Here is an 18,601-nt window from a genome sequence, read left to right as displayed (position 1 = left end):
ACCTGCAGGCCACAGTGTTTCTGATGGTGCAGACTTACGGCCAACAGTCAGTGGAGATGACCATGGAGGTCTTAAAGAAGATGAAGAGGACTGATCTGGCTCAGAGGCTGTCAGACTGCAGCTCACTGCCTCGAAGTAAGACAACAAAATCAAAACTCATTAAAGTCATAAAACTGATTTTATGTCTTATAAACTTGTAAGTAAAGTTTTCTTTAACTTTATTACAAATAATTTTACTTATAAAGACAAAATAAAACACATCGTTAGCTTTTTATGACTGTTCTGGAAGAAAATATAAATAAATATATAAGAATTACACCATATTAAATAAAAATACTTTGTGAGGAGGAGTAAAAATGACTCCTTCATACTGTTTATTATTGCTGAGGAGGTTTCAGTGTAATTCTGCATATTGTCCATTTTTCCAAAGTCATATTTCCTGAATAATTGTCAGTTAGTTGTTAAATGTGTTTGTCATGAGTGACTCTGAGCACTTTTCTCCTCAGAGAAACACTCTGTGGATGAACGACGCTCTGCACTGATCCACAAAGTGAGTCATGTCACATCTCTGATTCAGTACAAGACAGCAGGCTGAAAGTCAGAGTACTAAAGTATCATCAGTTCTCATGTTGAGTCATTTTTCTCATGATTTCTGCTGGATGTTTGTGACAAACTGAAGCTTCATTCAGTTTGACTTCTTCAGCAGTAATTTTCTCCAACACTAATGTCAGGATGTCTTTACCACTGAGGATGAGCTGAGGAAGTGTCAGCATGTACATTTGTCCTTCAACAGGACAGAGAAATCTGAAAACATCAAACACTTTAAAGATTAAAGTTTTTTTTTCCTCATAGTTTTCATAAACATACTGTTATCAATATAACAGCCCTTGTTTGAATAAATAAACTGATGTCCCATAATTGTGTTTATTGTTCCAGGCGGCAACAATTGCAGCTGTTAAACATCTGCTTTTAGAAACTTTGAATGATTTGAGTGATGAGGAGCTCAAGAAATTTAAGAGGCTCTTACAGATATTTTTTCCTGTGGGGTCTCTGTCATACATCTCACGGAGGTTGAGTCCATCATCAACCAGAGCAGATGTAGTGAATCTGATGGTGGATGAACTTGGTCATCAGTCTGTGGAGGTGACCAGAGAAGTTTTCATGTACATGAACAGAACTGATCTGGTGCAGAAGTTATCAGAGAGCAGCTCAGCATCCAGAGGTAAGACCAACATGCATGAGTGTAAACTCTGTGTCATCAACAGGTGTTTGTGTTGGTGGTGTCATGGTGGTGCAGTGGTTAGCACTGTCTCCTCACAGCATGAAGGTTGTGTGTTTGAGCCTCCTGGTTGGCTGGAACCTTTCTGTGTGGAGTTTGCATGTTCTCCCTGTGCCTGCAGGCTTTTCCTCAGAGTGCTCTGGTTTCCAGTCCAAACACATGCTTGTTGGCTTTATTGCTGCTTCTAAATTAAATGTGGGTGTGAAAGGTTGTCTGTCTGTTTAAAACCTGAGGTGGACAGGTGTACCCTCTCTCTCATTATCACAGCTGGGAACCTCCAGTTACTTTGGTTGGACAGGATGGAGGGTTTCTTTGTTGGGTTCTTGTGTCATTTTATTTAGTTTCACATGATTTTCTCTTTTAAATCATCTGTATCTTCTGAAGGCTGATTCTACTTGGATGTGTGACGATGTTTGAATCCTCAGAGTTGATTGTAAATGTCTTTCCTCCTCAGAGAAACACTCTGTGGATGAACATGGAGCTGCACTGTTGAAGAGAGTGAGTGTGACTTTAACTCAGCTTTCATTCAGTAGATTCAGGCTGTAAATCATCCTCATCTTGAACATTATACATGATGAAACAGACAAAGCATCTTTGAAACTGGATGCTTCTCACAGTGTTAATGTGGAGCTCTGCAGCAATAATGTTTCCACTGATGACAGAGTGAAGGATCTACTACTGAAGATAAAACCAGGAAATGACATCTTTAGATTTTTCTTTGTCTTTAAAAATCAAAAGTCATTAAATATTTATTACTGCAGTTCATGCGCTCACCTTAATTTGATAAAAAATCATAACACAAAAATTCAGTCAGAGAAATGAGAACATTTAGTTTTTAGTCCTGATGAAGTCAAGTTTTCATATGAGACCATTTGCAGATCAAGTAAAAACACACAGTCCCAAGGCCAGATATGAGATATAAGTAGGTACGGGTATCATTTAGGTTTTATCTGATACCGGTGCCAAACTGGTACTTTTGAATTGTGCCGGTGTTGTGCCAAAGTAGTTACCCCCAGCAACAATTGTTTCCCCATCCACGAGAGCGCGCAAAGTAGGAGGAGCCACTTGCCCAGCTCCGTTCTCTACGCTACTTGTCACTGATCTGCAGTCGACGCAATAAAGAGTAAAAGCTGGAAAACAGCAGACTCGATTAATTTAATATTGGTTTCGTGACATTGTAATGTGCCGTGTGGAAGACAATTTAACTTAAACTGTACACTGAAATAACCTGCTGGGAATACTTTGTCTAGAAAAATACTTTGATACTATAATACTGTAAAACCAGACGTCGCTCTCCGGTAAATTTACACTCGGTTTACACTTTGTAGCGAAGCTATCACGAAGGAGTTTATTTGCAAAATCAATCACAGTATAACCAATAAGTACAGTAACTTTGAAGATGATTTCTTCTTCACAGCAAAAGTTATGGAGGGATACAGATTATATCAGGCTGTGTGGCATTGGCTGTTAAAATGTGTGTGCCCCCCCCCCCCCCATCTATAATGCACATTGGCAGAGTTTTTCTTTGTAAATAAATCAAATTTAAAACAACATTTAAATATATACGTCTTTGCAAGTAACAGGGCTTTTCAAAGTTTTGCAAGTTAGTTTTGGCCAACCTTTCGTAGGCCTACTCGACTCCAACATTGACAAATTTTTCCAAAATCTCAGGTCACGTGGGCTTTCCTTGTCAATTATGCAAATTAGTTCACGTTGTGCGCACGAACCGAAAACCAGAGTCTCTCTGAGCAAACTAGAAGATTACTTTACAATTTGTTTTCGAAAATAACAAACACCACAAGAGGATGGAACCAGACGAGTACAAGATTTTGGTTGCATATAAACTGAAAGGCGAGTATCAAGTGCTTTTCACGAAGAAAGAGAAGTTTCTTCTCCGAAGAACAGCTGCTATTTACGACATTGAAGGTAATAACAGCAACTTTGTAGCGTTTATAAATGTCATCAATACATATATATTAACACATATACAAAGGCATAATGTGTAGTCTTAATTTGCACTAACCGATTTAATTAGCTTGACCTTTCTTTGACCGAGTTAACCTCAGTTAATAGGCACATGGGCGTTAATTAAAGTAAAAGTTTTAAGGTTTGCTAATAAGTAGACAGTGTTAACTAAGAACTGTTTTTGTCCTTTTATATCTTAACTACAATATATTACGTCGTAATTACTTTTGGAGTGGTATGTGCCACATCCTTTTACGCAGGTGTACCCACTGTTATGTCTTTATGTCTTTAAATTACATATGTGGAAAATTACTGACAGCAGGAAATGTGGAATGGAACTACTTTGAAGTGATATTTGTATTAAAAATAACTGCATGATATCTGAAGGCCATTAGTTATAATGGCTTCACACATCCATCACTTTTTTTAGTATCACTAATACAGTCTTGTGTGTTATAATCTTTTTGGCTTCTGAAGTAGTCATACTGTCATAAATATAGAGAACCAGTCCAATAGTCACCCCAAAATTATATCACATACATAATTGATTCATTACATTCAAGGTGTATTGTCATGACTTTTACCAAATATAGACCTGTGGTTTAAACAGCTATGATAAACCTTTCTATTTTTTTGTTTATGTTTAGGGGAGCAGCTGTTTTACTGGCGCTACAAAGGCACAGACAAAACCATAAAGACAACGGTAGTCTGTGGGGCTGATGAGGCAAACACAATTTTTTCAGATTTTCATGCCAGTCCTACTGGGGCCCATTGTGGGCAAACAAAAACAAGAGAAGCCATTTCAAAGCGGTTCTACTGGCCAGGGATGTCAGTGGACATCAATAATTGGGTGGGTACTCCAAAACAAACTCTATGTAATTCTACTACAGCTTACGTATTTTAAGAGGAACACAGCAATGTTTCTGTATCTCCCAAAATAAGTTATGTAAACCTTGATCATCAACTCTTGTGTTTCTTATTGAATTGCTTTTATTTTTGATTAGGTTTCCCAGTGTGCACTTTGCCAGGCAAGTGCTGCAACAATTAAAAAACCAGCCGAATACATTCCGATAAAGGTTAGTCATCGACCATAGCAAATAATCACATTTAATCACACAATATTTTCATTGCTTAGAAACCTACTGATTATATACTTGAAAAAATTATAACAGTAGACTAGCATTCTGTGTAATTTCAGTATTATTAACTTAACTATGATTGTGTTTTTAAGGTCTCTCAGCCATTTGAACTGGTTGGGATGGACCTTATTGGAAAACTTACTGAAACCAACAATGGACATCAATACATGTGTTTTTATTGATTTTTTTACAAAATGGCCACAAGCATACCCTTTAAAGTCAAAATCAGCCGGGGAAGTGACTAACTGTCTCATAAAATTTGTCCACCAGTTCGGAGCCCCAAAAAGGATTCTTACTGACCAAGGCAAAGAATTTGTCAATTCTGTAAGTACTTTAGTCTTTGGCAAAAATATGTGAACTCATATTTGAATAATTTTTGAAAATGGTTCATTTTCTGTTCTTTATAAATTTATTTTTGAGATATTAGTATGACAGCTGTTTATTTAAATTCTTATTGTAATGTGCTTATAGTCAGTGTATATTACTTGCTTTTGCAGCTCAACAAAAGGGTTTGTGGATTGTTAAAAATTAAAAGAAGCCTCTGCTCCCCCTATCACCCACAAACAAACGGGCTGGTGGAGAAAATGAATGGCACCATCCAGAGGTAAATTCTTGGAGTACATGTTATACATTTATGGGGGTTCCCTTCAACCAAAACATGAATGCATGACATTAAACTATTAAAAAATGTAAATTATCTTTCATGTGAATGTCTTCTATGTGCTTTCATTGTCAGAGCCCTGTGCAAAGTTGTTGGTGACCATCCAGAAATGTGGGATGAGTATCTAGATGCTGTAATGTTTGGAATCAGAACTAAAAAGTAAGTGACCACCAAATACTCACCTTATTACCTAATGTTTGGCAGAGAGGCTCGCTATCCCTCCGAAGTCCCAGAAGAGTTCATGGTATGTCTTTCTGTCTGTGACAAACTACATGAAAATCCCATACAACGAAACCTTTTTAGTTTTTGAGGCGCAGGGAGATCAGTTTCAATGGATGCTACGTCACCACCATAAAAGCACTACACCACTGAATATTTTTATGGATTGTTCAAACCCTCAATAATAGTTTTCTTCATGTCCAATCAATCCCAAGATACACTGAATCTTTGCCAGCAATATATTGTGTCTTAAAACCTTACCAAAGACACTTATTGTAAATTTTCACTGTATTTCTCAGTTCTTTTATGTATTGTCTGTGTATCTTACAGTAATTATAGTAATGATAGACATGTCTTTTGATTCAAAGGTTGATGAGAGTGTGGAAGACATTGTGGGGCAGGAGGAGCTGTCGGAAGACGTTCAAAAGCATCAAAAGCTGTTGGAACTGGTGAAGGACAATGTGGTCAAAGCTCAGGAAAAAAAAAAGGGCAAAATAAAAATGATGAAGAGAGATGTCGTCTTCAAAGTTGGTGACAAAGTTTTAAGAGCTAACATAAGAAGCCAGCAGAGGAAAGGGGGAAAACTTGAAGCCAACTTTTTAGGCCCTTTCATCATTACAGCAATCCAAGGTAAAAGTGCAGATCTTCAGGATTCCAATGACCAACTAAAGTTAAGCAAAGACAGCATGCCAAGAGTGCCACACCGGGGTTTAAAGAAAACAGCAGCCACATTACTAACAGCACAACCAGGTCCAGCAGCACCACAAGCTGCAGCAGCACCAGCATCTGCTCTAGCTCCAAAGACTACAGTAGCACCAGTGGCAGTAGCACCACTGATAGGTTTGTAGCTTGAACCTATTCGCTGGAACGTTGAAGACAATTTAATTACACAGCATGCAAGACACGAGTAGGCAAAGTTCTTTATGTTTTACGCAAGGGCGTAGATTTGGTTTTGGCATTGGTGGGGACGGGTGTTTCAACCACCGAACCCCGCCCTGTTTCTTTTTTTTTTCCTTTTCGTCTTTGCTTCTTGATAAAAAAGAAGAAATATACTTGCCTACATATGCTATTCTACATGCTATTAAACCATTTAAAATTACAATTCATAGTTTTATATGTGAATTATATAATGTTAAATTACGATTAAATAAATTACTAAGTATTTTAGACTTTAGTTTGCTTTAGCCATATTCCATATAAATCAGGTATCATACAAAAATAAAAATAGCTTCAAATACAGTCAAGACAATAAAAGAATATGACTTTAAGGACTTAAATGTGGGATGGAGCGATTTCGCAGGTCGCAGGTCTTTCCTCCCCACTGCTGTCAGTCTCCACAACAAAGACAAAAGCTGATCAAACACACACATGTGCAATAAGATGTTGTAAGTTGTCAGTTGTATATAACATTTGTATTCTATTTTTATCCTAATGTATATTTTATTCTATTTTATTCTACTATTTTATTCTATTCTGTACAGTTGTGTACAGTATATTATTCTTAATTTATTCTAATTTTTGCTATATAACTTTGCACTGTCCCCTTTCTGCTGTGACAAAACGAAAGGTAATCTTATCTTATCTTAACACGATTACTTCAGTTATAGTACACCAACTTCTCTTATACATTAGCACTAAGAGAACACTAAATGAACTGGTGGTTTTTGTCCATAAAACTCATCTAAGATGACCACAAAATTATTATTCTGTGCTTGATGTGCCTCACCTTTGGCCCTGGCTTTTCCCCTCTGACTGCACTAGGACATATTGCTTCTTGATAAAATAACACATTGATTCGTGCCATATAAAAAGTGAGACATGTCAATTCAGATTCTTTGTCAAATCTACACTAATCAATCAATTTACATCAGCAGCCTAACAATTGTAGTGCAAACTGCACTACAAGGTGGAATATACCTCATGATATTTTTGTCTCAAAAATTAACCCTATGAATATGTCAGTGCCATTAGGAAGAAATTATTGTGTCACCAACATTTTAACGTATAATTTTAACAGCCTCTTTAAACTAATATCCGGGCTTGCTCGAGGCTGCCGTTTTTTCTGACAGTTTCAATCAAAATTAGAAATGTTGCTCTGAGACTGGGAGAACTAATAGAGCTGCCTGTTGTGCAGTTAGTTTCCAAAACACGTTATTCATGATTGCATACAATTTTAGACTGATGTGGGCCAAAGCCTAGCATAGCTTGTAACGTTATTATGATGGACACATTTTATGAGTGAGCTTGGCTTTAAGTGACTTACAGGTTTCTTTGAAAAATACTTTCTTATATGCACGTTCTTCCCCTTTGCTACCGTCCTCCTCTCAGCGCAGATTTGCCGCTGCTGAAACTAAACAGAGCTCCCTGAAAGGCTCAGCCAATCACATTGGCCATATTTGTCACATGAGGTCGGACTCCAGTAGAGAACGTAATTTAACTCTTTCTGCACCGCTGGGTGACTGAGACGCTGACAGATCTTTTTTTTTCTTTCTATTGGGTTTGTTTGGGTTTTTTTACAAGAAGCGATTAAATTATTGGTGGGGACATGTCCCCTCTGTCCATGCCAAATCGACGCCCGGTTTTACGTGCACGGGAGAGAACCGGACAAACGCCGTTCCTTCGCTTGACCCAAGTTGCTCTCATCCGCTCTCCCGTAACACTGCTCTTTTATTGTGGTTACGTGAATATGCATAGGTTCATTAACATATGACATCTTACATAGGTATGCATGTGAACACAAGAATACCTTGTGTGACTTCTTCTGTGTTCCTTTAATTCCTTCCTGCGCACAGCGGGTGCAGTTAATGCATTTGAAGGACCGGTCAGAGTTATGATTAACATTTTGCTTCCTAATGAAATCAGCAATGGGTGAATGAAAGCCATTCACCAGAGCATAGCTTAACTGCTGCTGATGTGGGCTGGCCTTCTCTGCACGCTCTTCAAGGCTGCTGTGTTTTCTGAAAACTTCCAACATTTGAGATTCTCCCGCGACCACTTTATGCTCACGACAATTATGAGAATATAAATGGCTCGCGCTGCCGGGAGTGAGTTCTTGCATGCATGTGTCATCTCCCTGGTAGGCAGTCTTACTTGCTCGGGAACCCATGATAACAACAACAACCGTGTCACAGACCACGCCTGCTCCGCAGTCATTCACACAACAACAACACAAAAATAGGCCTACTCCGGACTTGCACCGGACCACTCGGGACACCAACCCAGTTCTGGGACACCAACCCAGTCGCATGACAAAGCCCAATAAAGGGACGCTTGGGACACAAACCCAGGGAGATTTCAAAACCGGACACTGACCGAACGCTTGGGCCTTTGGGCGATTTTACCAAAACCTCTCTTTCGGGACCCTAACCCAGTTCTGCGGTTATCCCGCCGATCGTCATTCATCGAGGAAAGAAAACAGACAGCTAATCCACCGGCCCGATGACAAATTCTCACGTCTCGCTGACGTCAGGGTTCTCTCCTCGGTGAATGCCGACTCCAGGGCTCCGGCATCGAAGGACCAATTAATGATAGGTTTGTAGCTTGAACCTATTCGCTGGAACGTTGAAGACAATTTAATTGTGGTTATGTGAATATGCATAGGTTCATTAACATATGACATCTTACATAGGTATGCATGTGAACACAAGAATACCTTGTGTGTGTGTGTGTGTGTGTGTCTAGGGTCAAGCCGTCCATCTAAACAAAAGGCACTTAGACTAAAACACGTTTATCCTACCATAAAACAATAAGACAAGGTACGACCTCTCCCATGCTCCAAGAATGCAAGAGTGCCCTGGAATGCACACAAAGTTTGCAGACTATTAAGGATCAAAACCTCTACCACTCTACAACTGATTATAAAACTCTAAGCATATATGGGTAGATATTTCTAAGCATAAATGACAATCACAATACAAAAACCTAACAACCACCACCACCTCCTCCTAGAGCTACTCAGGCTACAGCACCAATGGCATCACTTGCATCACTACCAGTTCAAACACAACATCCATCTCCAGTTCCACAAGGTATAGCAACAACAGTACCAGATCCAGAGTCAGGAGCAACAGTATAGAAAGAGAACAAACCACCAGAACCAGCCACAAGTGCTACAGCACCAGAACACGCTACAGCTCTACAAACCAAATCCCAAACAGCAGCAGACTCAGCCTCACAGACCACAACAGCAGAGCCAGCGTCACAGACCACAGCTCCAAATGCTACAACCACACAAGCCTCAGCTCCACAGATTACAGCCCAGCAACCTACAACACAAACCATAGAAGCAACAGTTCCACTTGTGACACCAGCCCCAGCAACAGCCTCACAAGCTAGCCAGCATCACCACCTCAAAGATACACTGAACCTGTTGCAGAGAAATGTAAATAAATATAATATTTTTTTAATTTTTTTTTAAAAAGGACTTTTGTTCCTATGACAGTGTTTGTTTCAGTACTCTGTAGCTCACGGCATAGCAAATTTTACACCTTTAACCAGATTTTTTAGGTATATTTCCTAAAAGAATCTTTAAATTCAACAATATGGTAATGCTTTATAAAAACAGTATAGAATACTTGGAAAAGGATGTAAGCCACATGTGTAAAATTGAAAACAAATGAAAAAGTGAGTCCTTCAAAAATGTGAATCTTTCTTTTGTTGTTGTGTAACCCAGAATGTTCATGATTGATATTGTACATCTGATGTACACTAAGAGTGAAAAGTTTGGACACACCTTCATTTTAATGTTGTTTCTTAATTTCCTTGTCTATTTTGTAGATTCATTGTTGATTAGAACTCGAGGCATCAAAGCTATGAATGGACACATATGGAGCACTAACCCTAACACAAATGATGTAGTAAACCAAAAAGTATGAAATAACCAAAAATATTTTTTATATCTTAGATTCTTCAAATTAGCCACCCTTTGCTTTGATCACTGCTTTGCACACTCTAAGCCTTCTGTCAGTGAGCTTCATGGGGTAGTCACCTAAGATGATTGTCACTGCATGAAAAGCATGAACACACAGAAAAACACTGAATGGGAAGGTGTGTCCCTAATTTTGACTAATAGTGTATGTTCATCATTTTCTTCTTTTCTAAAATTGCTGTCATATATGCTGTTAGTGACATAGAATGCCCACTACAAGCAGTATATTAATGTTGTGATGATGACTCCCTGCCAGCAATAGTTTGAAAGATCAAATACTCTTTAAGATGCTGCTTTTAACAGCCCAGAAATTGACACTCTATTTTAAAGATAATAATAATAGTTTTGGAGGAGAAAAATAAAATTTTTCCAGAAATGGTTATGTAATAGTAAAGGCCACAGGTGCAAGCCGTGAACATGAGTATTTTAAAATTTATTCATGTAGCTTCAAGAAAAAACATAATTAAAATTTTTTGTTGTAATAGGTGTTTCTGCTGGAAAAAAGATATGATAGGGGGCAAGAGCATTTCTATTGCTATGTATTTAAATTCCTTTGTAAGTGTAACTTTACCCCCAAATAAAAGCAAATTTAAGTGCTCTTTTTTTTCTACAAAATACAATGTTAAACCATGTGCCCATTTTATCAGCGTCTTAAAAGTATTTACCCTGAAACACGTCTTTTGTCAGACAACTACATAAGAAATTATGCATCTTAAATTTTGATTTACATTTTGTCCTGCTGACTTATCTCTTTTTCTCATTACTTTTTGCAGATATAATGGATGCCTGGGCTGGAAAGAGTCCTCATGTTCTATTCTCAAAAATTGGTGCTTACAAATTATTCTACTGGGATATCCAACAAATTGGTCCGAACATGGAGTTGGAAAGTGAGGTACAGTGATCTTTACTGACAACAATGCAACTATCAGTGTTTTATTACTTGACAACAGTTAAAAATGTTTACATTTTGTATTCGCAGTCTATTAATGCATATCTTGCGATCATGGTGAGACAATGCAATCGCCATAATTCAGCAAAAGCAGCATTCATTGATTCATTTTCAATGACTGCCATTTGGAAGAGAAAAGCTCCAAGAGTCAAGGTAGGTATCTCTAGAAAGAATCTTGTGTGTATTGTTTAAGTACCTCGGATCATATCCACATCCAGATTTAGATTGGATAACAGCGTATGCAGAAAGAATGAATTGAGACTGGGGTTTGTAGATGTGGATAGTTTATTAGACTTGCCAGTTCTCTTTTGTTCTCTGCTTGTCTGGTTTCCTCCTTATTTTGTACACACTTCAATCAATGCTGAGATTTGCAAACATTTGGGCTAATATCTTTTTTGAAATCATCAACACTGCTTCATCTCTTCAATAGGTACCTTTTTATTCTCAAGTGATTCATACGTCACTGTTAAAGTGGCTTAAGAAAGCATTAAACAATGTTTTGCAGATGGCACAATGATCGTGTTGAAAATGAGTGAAAATGAACTCCATGTCCAAAGAAAATCCTTAGAAAGACCTTTATTAGTCTTGGAGGAAGTAATGTGCAAAACTACTAATAAAAAATATAAGATAGTCCAGCTTCTTGCACAGTTTAAAGAAATGAGGGGTGAATCATGGCTTTTGCAGAGTACTATATAAGTGGATGATATAAAATATATCATAAATTGCTTTAATAAAAAAAAAAAGGACTCTAAACAACATGTTATTGCATTTCTTTTTTTATGTCTGAAGTTAATATTTTTATTCTTTTGTTTCAATTTAAGATCAAACCCATGGAGCATGAAGTCATTCTGGGAATTGTAAATGAACATCATCACTGGACATTAGTGGTAAAAAAATAATTGCATTTACAATATTCATCAAATCAGTTTTATAAGACAAATGCATGGCATGCAGATCATCTTAAATATTGAATTATTACATGTAATTCTCCACCCAATTTTATTGTAGGTCATTTACCCTCAAGAAAAGAAGTCGCTGTATCTTGATCCACTCAACAATCAACAAGGTAAGGATAACTGTTCAAATTTATTTTGACCCTTTATTAAAGTCTTTGTTGCTGTTGTTATTTTTGTGTTTATTATGACAATTATAAGTATGATGTCAATCAAAAAAAAATGGAACTCAGAATTAAAAAACTAGCAGCAACAGGTTTAAATTTTTGTGTTGGCCTTCTGATATTGTGGTGTTATGGGTTAATTTTGCCTTTAAAGAGAAGTCTCTCCATGTTTCAATGTTTATTTGAGGACCTGATGTCTGTATGAGATGATGTTTTTATATTAGAAAATATAGCACGGGGATAATAATGTTTAGTTAGTTGCATAAAGTGTTGTGGAGGTTAAGCAACAGAACATCAGACAAATGTCTAAAATAATTTCACATAGGTTATACATGTGTGAATTTCATCTTTGCTTCTCCTCCACATCTCTTCAAAGTGTACTGTGTGAGTGATTGATTTCTATATCATGGGAGGAAACCGGAAAACAAAAGCACAAGTAATTGTCCACGGAAATGCGTTGTAGACTTTTAAAAAGTTATGATTTTAACAAAACAGTGTGGTCAGTGTTCTTAACTTGATGTTCAACAGACACTTAAGCTCTCCATACTGTTAGCCTTTTTGTGTCACCAAAATTTTATTTTATTTTTAGTTTTTATTGGACTTGTCTTTCAGGGCATTCATGCGAAAAAAAGGATGCAACGTCTCAAGGTGGACTTGTGACACAGTCAAACACCCAAAACAAGTGGACGCTACCTTATGTGGAGTCTTTGCATTGAAAGTACGAGTCTTAACCGTAATGCATACACATATACGAGAATATTGGAAATGTTGTGTTGTAATAAATGTTAATGACAGGAAAAGGAATATAAGATAATTACACAAGAGAATAAAGAAATTGATCGAAGAAAACAAATTTCTATAAAATAACATTTACGATATTAGCCTATTTAGTCATCTTAGAATCTCTTTTTCAGTTTGCTGAAAAGATCTTGCAAAAAGAGTCAATAGACTTTCCATCTACAAAAAAGGCCGTGAATACACACAGGCTACAAATTGCCACCACTCTCCTCCTAGAGACAGGTAACTCATTTTCCACCATTCAGTGTTCTGACATCATGAATATTTTCATCATGATGGCTGTAGAAACAAACCATATAGTTGTTTGAATGAAGTAATAAGTCCAGTAGGTAGTATACTCTATGTGCTATTTTTTTACTTTTTAAAACAGATGACCTGACAAACATCTGTCATTTCTGTGGGGAAGAAGAGCATGAAACTGACAATAAATGGGTAATGTCATCATGAAAGACTGCTAAATGCTATGATCAATTCCCATAAATGAAATTTTAACATTGGGATTTGTATTTTTTTTTTTTTTTTACAGATTCAGTGGGAGATGTGTTTGCGGTGGTTCCACCAGCTCTGCTTGAAAAGCCCACCACCAGAAGACGTGTTTATTTGTTTCGCTTGTACATAGTTGACACTAAAGTTGCACAGCTAGTGTTCTTATGGCACACATTGTTGAGAACACACATATCTACATGTAGAGATGTAGATGTTAAATTAAGAAGTCTAAAAAAAGAAAATGGTCTCCAAAGTTTCTGTAGTTATTAGTTATACTGTGACTTATTTTGGAAATAAACTCTGTCATGATAGCAACGCCAATGTGCATTATTGATGGGGGGGGGGGACACATTTTGGCAGACACAGCCTGATATAATCTGTACCCCTCCATAACTTTTGCTGTGAAGAACAAATCATCTTCAAAGTTACTGTACTTATTGGTTATACTGTGACTTATTTAGCAAATAAACTATTTCGTGATAGCAACGCCAATGTGCATTATTGATGGCGGGGCACACATTAGGGCAGCCGATGTCACACAGCCTGATAAAATCTGTATCCCTCCATAACTTTTGCTGTGAAGAAGAAATCATCTTCAAAGTTACTGTACTTATTGGTTATACTGTGATTGATTTTGCAAATAAACTCCTTCGTGATAGCTTCGCTACAAAGTGTAAACCGAGTGTAAATTCACCGGAGAGCGACGTCTGGTTTTACAGTATTATAGTATCAAAGTACTTTTCTAGACAAAGTATTCCCAGCAGGTTATTTCAGTGTACAGTTTAAGTTAAATTGTCTTCCACACAGCACATTACAATGTCACAAAACTAATATTAAATTAATCGAGTCTGCTGTTTTCCAGCTTTTACTCTTTATTGTGTCGACTGCAGATCAGTGACAAGTAGCGTAGAGAACGGAGCTGGGCAAGTGGCTCCTCCTACTTTGCGTGCTCTCGTCGATGGGGAAACAATTTTTGCTGGGGGTAACTACTTTGGCACAACACCGGTGCTTAAACGGTGCTCGAACCGGTGATTAAAGAATGGAGAACACAAACTTTATCCAAAAAAACTCTTATTTTTTTATTTTTAGCAGTCTCTTTTTTTTCTGCAAAATGATAAGCAAGTTAGCCTTTTCTGTTGATACAACATACCTCCTTTGGTTGGAACCGGTGATTAAACAATGGAAAACACAAACTTTGTCCTAAAACCTCTCATGTTTAGCACTTTTTTTTTTGTAAAAAGATAACAATGTTAGGCTTTTCTGCAGCTATAGGGCATGTATGGCAGAGAAGAACGACTTCTGCTGCTGCCATCATCATCCTCATCATTTCTGCTAAATTCTTTGCAATTTATGTAATTACTATGCACTAAATGCATAGATATTATTAAAAATTGGGCTATAATGGTTGTATTGATGTATAGCAACTTGAAACACTCCCAAAAATGGCACTACAGCATGTAAAAATAGAAGCTCTGGCGGTATTGGTTCTATGCTCAGCCAAGATGGCGGACGCAGCTACAGCCAGATTGGCGTCTCAGAATAGGTTGTGTGATTAATTCTCAGTCAAATATATTTTGCTTGAAACAAAACACAAACAAACAAAGAGGAGAAAATGGCAAAGATGAGAAAAATTGAAGAAGATTTGGAGGAGATTAAGCTGTCGCTTAACTCGTTGTGAACAGACATCGAAAGAATAGTTAAGCAACAAGGAACGTTAACGACTTTAATGGACCAAATCAAAGAATTAAAAAGCTTAGGAAAAAGGATAAAACAATCCAGCTCTTAGAAAGGAGAGTGGAGGATTTAGAACAGCATGCACGACTGGAGGACGTGATTATTACCGGTTTGGAAACCAAACACAGGAGCTACGCAAGAGTTACTGAGACTGGGAGTGGTGTGAGGTCTGGCGGAGATGAGCCCCCGGTGGAGGAGCAACAAACATTAGTATGGCAAGTAATTAGAGCATCAGGTAGTGAAGTTTTTCGCGAGTAAAAAACTTCCCCTGCATAGCAACAACATCGCGGCGTGTTATACCATCCCCAGAAAGGATGCCAGGGCACCTCCAGCAATAGTAGTAAAATTTGTGAATCGAAAACACAAAATTGAGCTACTGAGGCAGTCCAGACAACTGAAAGGGAGTGGAGTATATATGAATGAACATCTCACAAAAAAGAATGCCAATATTGCCAGACAAGCCCATACCATGCGTAAAGAAAAAAAAAATCCAAGCAACATGGACGAGAAATTGCAAAGTGATGATAAAACTCAACGGACCACCAGAAGAAGCCAAGGTTGTAATGATCAGGGATCTTCATGATTTGGACAACTACGGGGGATGATTACACTGTTGCGGTCAGACGGCAGAAGGTCTGTTATGATGTGTATGATGTTTGCTAACAACTAGCCAAACTTATTCAATGAAAGACACTATTTCCGACTGTCGGAGGGGGGAAATGGCAAGGTATGAGACAGTAGACTGGAGGAGTATTAGTGTGAAGCTGCAGGTGGATATGGAACTGGGATCGACGTTGTTACCATTATGCACGGAGACGAGATATAGATCTGAGCCGCAGTTATTTATGGATCAGACAGAACTGTATAGGTATGAGTGGATTCTCAAAATATGTTGTGAAATTCTTGTACGGATGTTAATGGGTATGTCATAAGGATAACAGACATTTAAATAATACCCAATCACAATGACTGAAGATTCAGATTACAAATTACATGATTTTGAAAATAATATCGATCCAGAAAGGAATGTGCTTAATGCAATTAATGTTACATGCGAGTATTATACTGAGAATCAATTTAGGGATAATGTTGACTTACATTTTCAATACATTTTCATTAATTCATTTCAACTGTAGAAGTGTCACGTCCGATGTGGCAGACGTGTGGAGTGTAGATAAGGACCCAAGATGCAGACTGCTTAAGTGGTGAGCGAGCTTTAATAACCAAAGGATGACACAAACGGAGAAGAGGTGGGTGAAAACCCAAAACCTAAGAATGAACTAAACTGGGAAAAGCTAAGCAAAAACAAACCTGAAACCTTGAAACATGAAACGGAGATGCAGGGAGAATAATGCGGCCAGAATACGCGGGAAAATGGAGGAATAACACAGACGAAACAGCAACTAACAGAGGCAGACACGAGGTTTAAATACACAGAAGGATAACGAGGGAATGAGACACAAAGGAGGGCACAGCTGGGAGTAATCAGACCTGACGAGACAGGGGAAGAGTAAACTGAACACACTGAGATAAGACACAGACCGTCACAATAAAACAGGAAACACATACACACAAAAGACACAGACTAGCAACGCGGACTTAACACAGGGGTAGACGGCAGAACAGAACAACACTAAACCGGAGGAAGAACAGAACCAAAATGACACTGGTAGAAAACACAAAACGCTGGGTCAAAGGGACCCAGGATCGTGACAGTACCCCCGTCAAAGGCTGGCCCCAGACAGCCCAACAAGGAAACAAAACAGCCAGAGAGAAAAACAAAAACAAAACAACAAACAACCCGACCAGGGCGGGCGGTGGGGACCAGGACGGAGGGCTCGAGGCAAAACCAAAACAGGAGCACAAGAGGGACAAAAAACCAAAAGCAAAACACGAGCCAGCACCAAAAAACAACAAAAGAAACACACTGGAGCCCAAGGAAACAGAGTCCAAAACAGAAAAGTTCAGGGGGCCGGCCAGGGGGCCGACCGCACAGGAGTCCAAACAGTTCCGGGGGCCGACCGTGCGGAAGGCCACGGTGGCGATGTGGACCCAGGTCAGGGGCGGCCCGGGGCCGACAACCCAGGAGCCCGGACAGTTCAGGGGCCGGCGTGAGGGCGGCAGCGGCGCCGGCGTGGGCACAGTTCAGGGGGTCGGCCGTGAGGACGGCAGCGGCGGCGACCCAGGTGGAGGCGGTCCGGGGGCCGCCCACGACGGCGATGTCGCCTGGCCAGTGGCCTGAAAGGTGGCCAGTCAGCTGCGGACCCCGACGGGGTAGGACCAGGCGACGCTGAAGACTCGGAGGCTGGACCAGGCGACGCTGAAGACTCGGAGGCTGGACCAGGCGACGCTGAAGACTCGGAGGCTGGACCAGGCGGCGCTGAAGACTCGGAGGCTGGACCAGGCGGCGCTGAAGACTCGGAGGCTGGACCAGGCGGCGCTGAAGACTCGGAGGCTGGACCAGGCGACGCTGAAGACTCGGAGGCTGGACCAGGCGAGGCTGAAGACTCGGAGGCTGGACCAGGCGAGGCTGAAGACTCGGAGGCTGGACCAGGCGAGGCTGAAGACTCGGAGGCTGGACCAGGCGAGGCTGAAGACTCGGAGGCTGGACCAGGCGAGGCTGAAGACTCGGAGGCTGGACCAGGCGAGGCTGAAGACTCGGAGGCTGGACCAGGCGAGGCTGAAGACTCGGAGGCTGGACCAGGCGAGGCTGAAGACTCGGAGGCTGGACCAGGCGAGGCTGAAGACTCGGAGGCTGGACCAGGCGAGGCTGAAGACTCGGAGGCTGGACCAGGCGAGGCTGAAGACTCGGAGGCTGGACCAGGCGAGGCTGAAGACTCGGAGGCTGGACCAGGCGAGGCTGAAGACTCGGAGGCTGGACCAGGCGAGGCTGAAGACTCGGAGGCTGGACCAGGCGAGGCTGAAGACTCGGAGGCTGGACCAGGCGAGGCTGAAGACTCGGAGGCTGGACCAGGCGAGGCTGAAGACTCGGAGGCTGGACCAGGCGAGGCTGAAGACTCGGAGGCTGGACCAGGCGAGGCTGAAGACTCGGAGGCTGGACCAGGCGAGGCTGAAGACTCGGAGGCTGGACCAGGCGAGGCTGAAGACCGGAGGCTGGACCAGGCGAGGCTGATGAGGCCGCAGGTGACGGGCGTGGAAGCCGGAGACGATGAGGTCGCAGGTGACGGCGTGGAAGCCGGAGACGATGAGGCCGCAGGTGACGGCGTGGGCCGGAGACGATGAGGCCGCAGGTGACGGCGTGGAAGCCGGAGACGATGAGGCCGCAGGTGACGGCGTGGAAGCCGGAGACGATGAGGCCGCAGGTGA

General features: G+C 40.3%; 2 protein-coding genes and 2 long non-coding RNA genes across 4 annotated transcripts in view; all 4 read left to right on the top strand.

Moving 5' to 3' along the window:
- LOC116320693 overlaps positions 1-24 on the top strand; it is a 147,166-nt gene extending 147,142 nt beyond the window's left edge. Inside the window, exon 21 of the mRNA XM_039619896.1 lies at positions 9-24. Within this exon, the coding sequence (XP_039475830.1) occupies positions 9-24 (16 nt within the window). The remainder of the gene's footprint in view (positions 1-8) is intronic.
- A 13-nt stretch (positions 25-37) lies between these two features.
- On the top strand, positions 38-998 carry LOC120442561. Its single transcript, XR_005614768.1, has 3 exons — positions 38-135; positions 507-550; positions 937-998. It is a non-coding gene; the product is annotated as an uncharacterized LOC120442561 (long non-coding RNA).
- A 117-nt stretch (positions 999-1,115) lies between these two features.
- Positions 1,116-1,778, top strand: LOC120442570. The gene is made up of 2 exons (XR_005614776.1): positions 1,116-1,222; positions 1,734-1,778. It is a non-coding gene; the product is annotated as an uncharacterized LOC120442570 (long non-coding RNA).
- A 2,084-nt stretch (positions 1,779-3,862) lies between these two features.
- On the top strand, positions 3,863-13,814 carry LOC120442792. Its single transcript, XM_039620058.1, has 13 exons — positions 3,863-4,094; positions 4,249-4,320; positions 4,476-4,707; positions 4,881-4,987; positions 5,120-5,288; positions 5,632-5,893; positions 10,964-11,082; positions 11,170-11,292; positions 11,961-12,026; positions 12,148-12,205; positions 12,869-12,974; positions 13,171-13,486; positions 13,581-13,814. The coding sequence occupies exons 5-11, from the start codon at positions 5,238-5,240 to the stop codon at positions 12,970-12,972; spliced, it is 783 nt and encodes a 260-aa protein (XP_039475992.1). The 5' UTR covers positions 3,863-4,094; positions 4,249-4,320; positions 4,476-4,707; positions 4,881-4,987; positions 5,120-5,237; the 3' UTR covers positions 12,973-12,974; positions 13,171-13,486; positions 13,581-13,814.
- Positions 13,815-18,601: the final 4,787 nt, after the last annotated feature.

The sequence above is a fragment of the Oreochromis aureus genome, linkage group 11 (assembly GCF_013358895.1).
Source record: "Oreochromis aureus strain Israel breed Guangdong linkage group 11, ZZ_aureus, whole genome shotgun sequence".
Classification (NCBI taxonomy): domain Eukaryota; kingdom Metazoa; phylum Chordata; class Actinopteri; order Cichliformes; family Cichlidae; genus Oreochromis; species Oreochromis aureus.
This window is presented reverse-complemented; position numbering and strand designations above follow the sequence as displayed.

What these genes read in the sequence shown, in the direction of transcription:
- LOC120442792 (XM_039620058.1), top strand. Translation starts at nt 5,238, where the DNA reads ATGTTTGGCAGAGAGGCTCGCTATCCCTCCGAAGTCCCAGAAGAGTTC. An exon ending in ATCATCACTGGACATTAGTG is followed by an intron (nt 12,027 to 12,147) that starts GTAAAAAAATAA and finishes ATTTTATTGTAG; the next exon opens with GTCATTTACCCTCAAGAAAA. An exon ending in TCCACTCAACAATCAACAAG is followed by an intron (nt 12,206 to 12,868) that starts GTAAGGATAACT and finishes CTTGTCTTTCAG; the next exon opens with GGCATTCATGCGAAAAAAAG.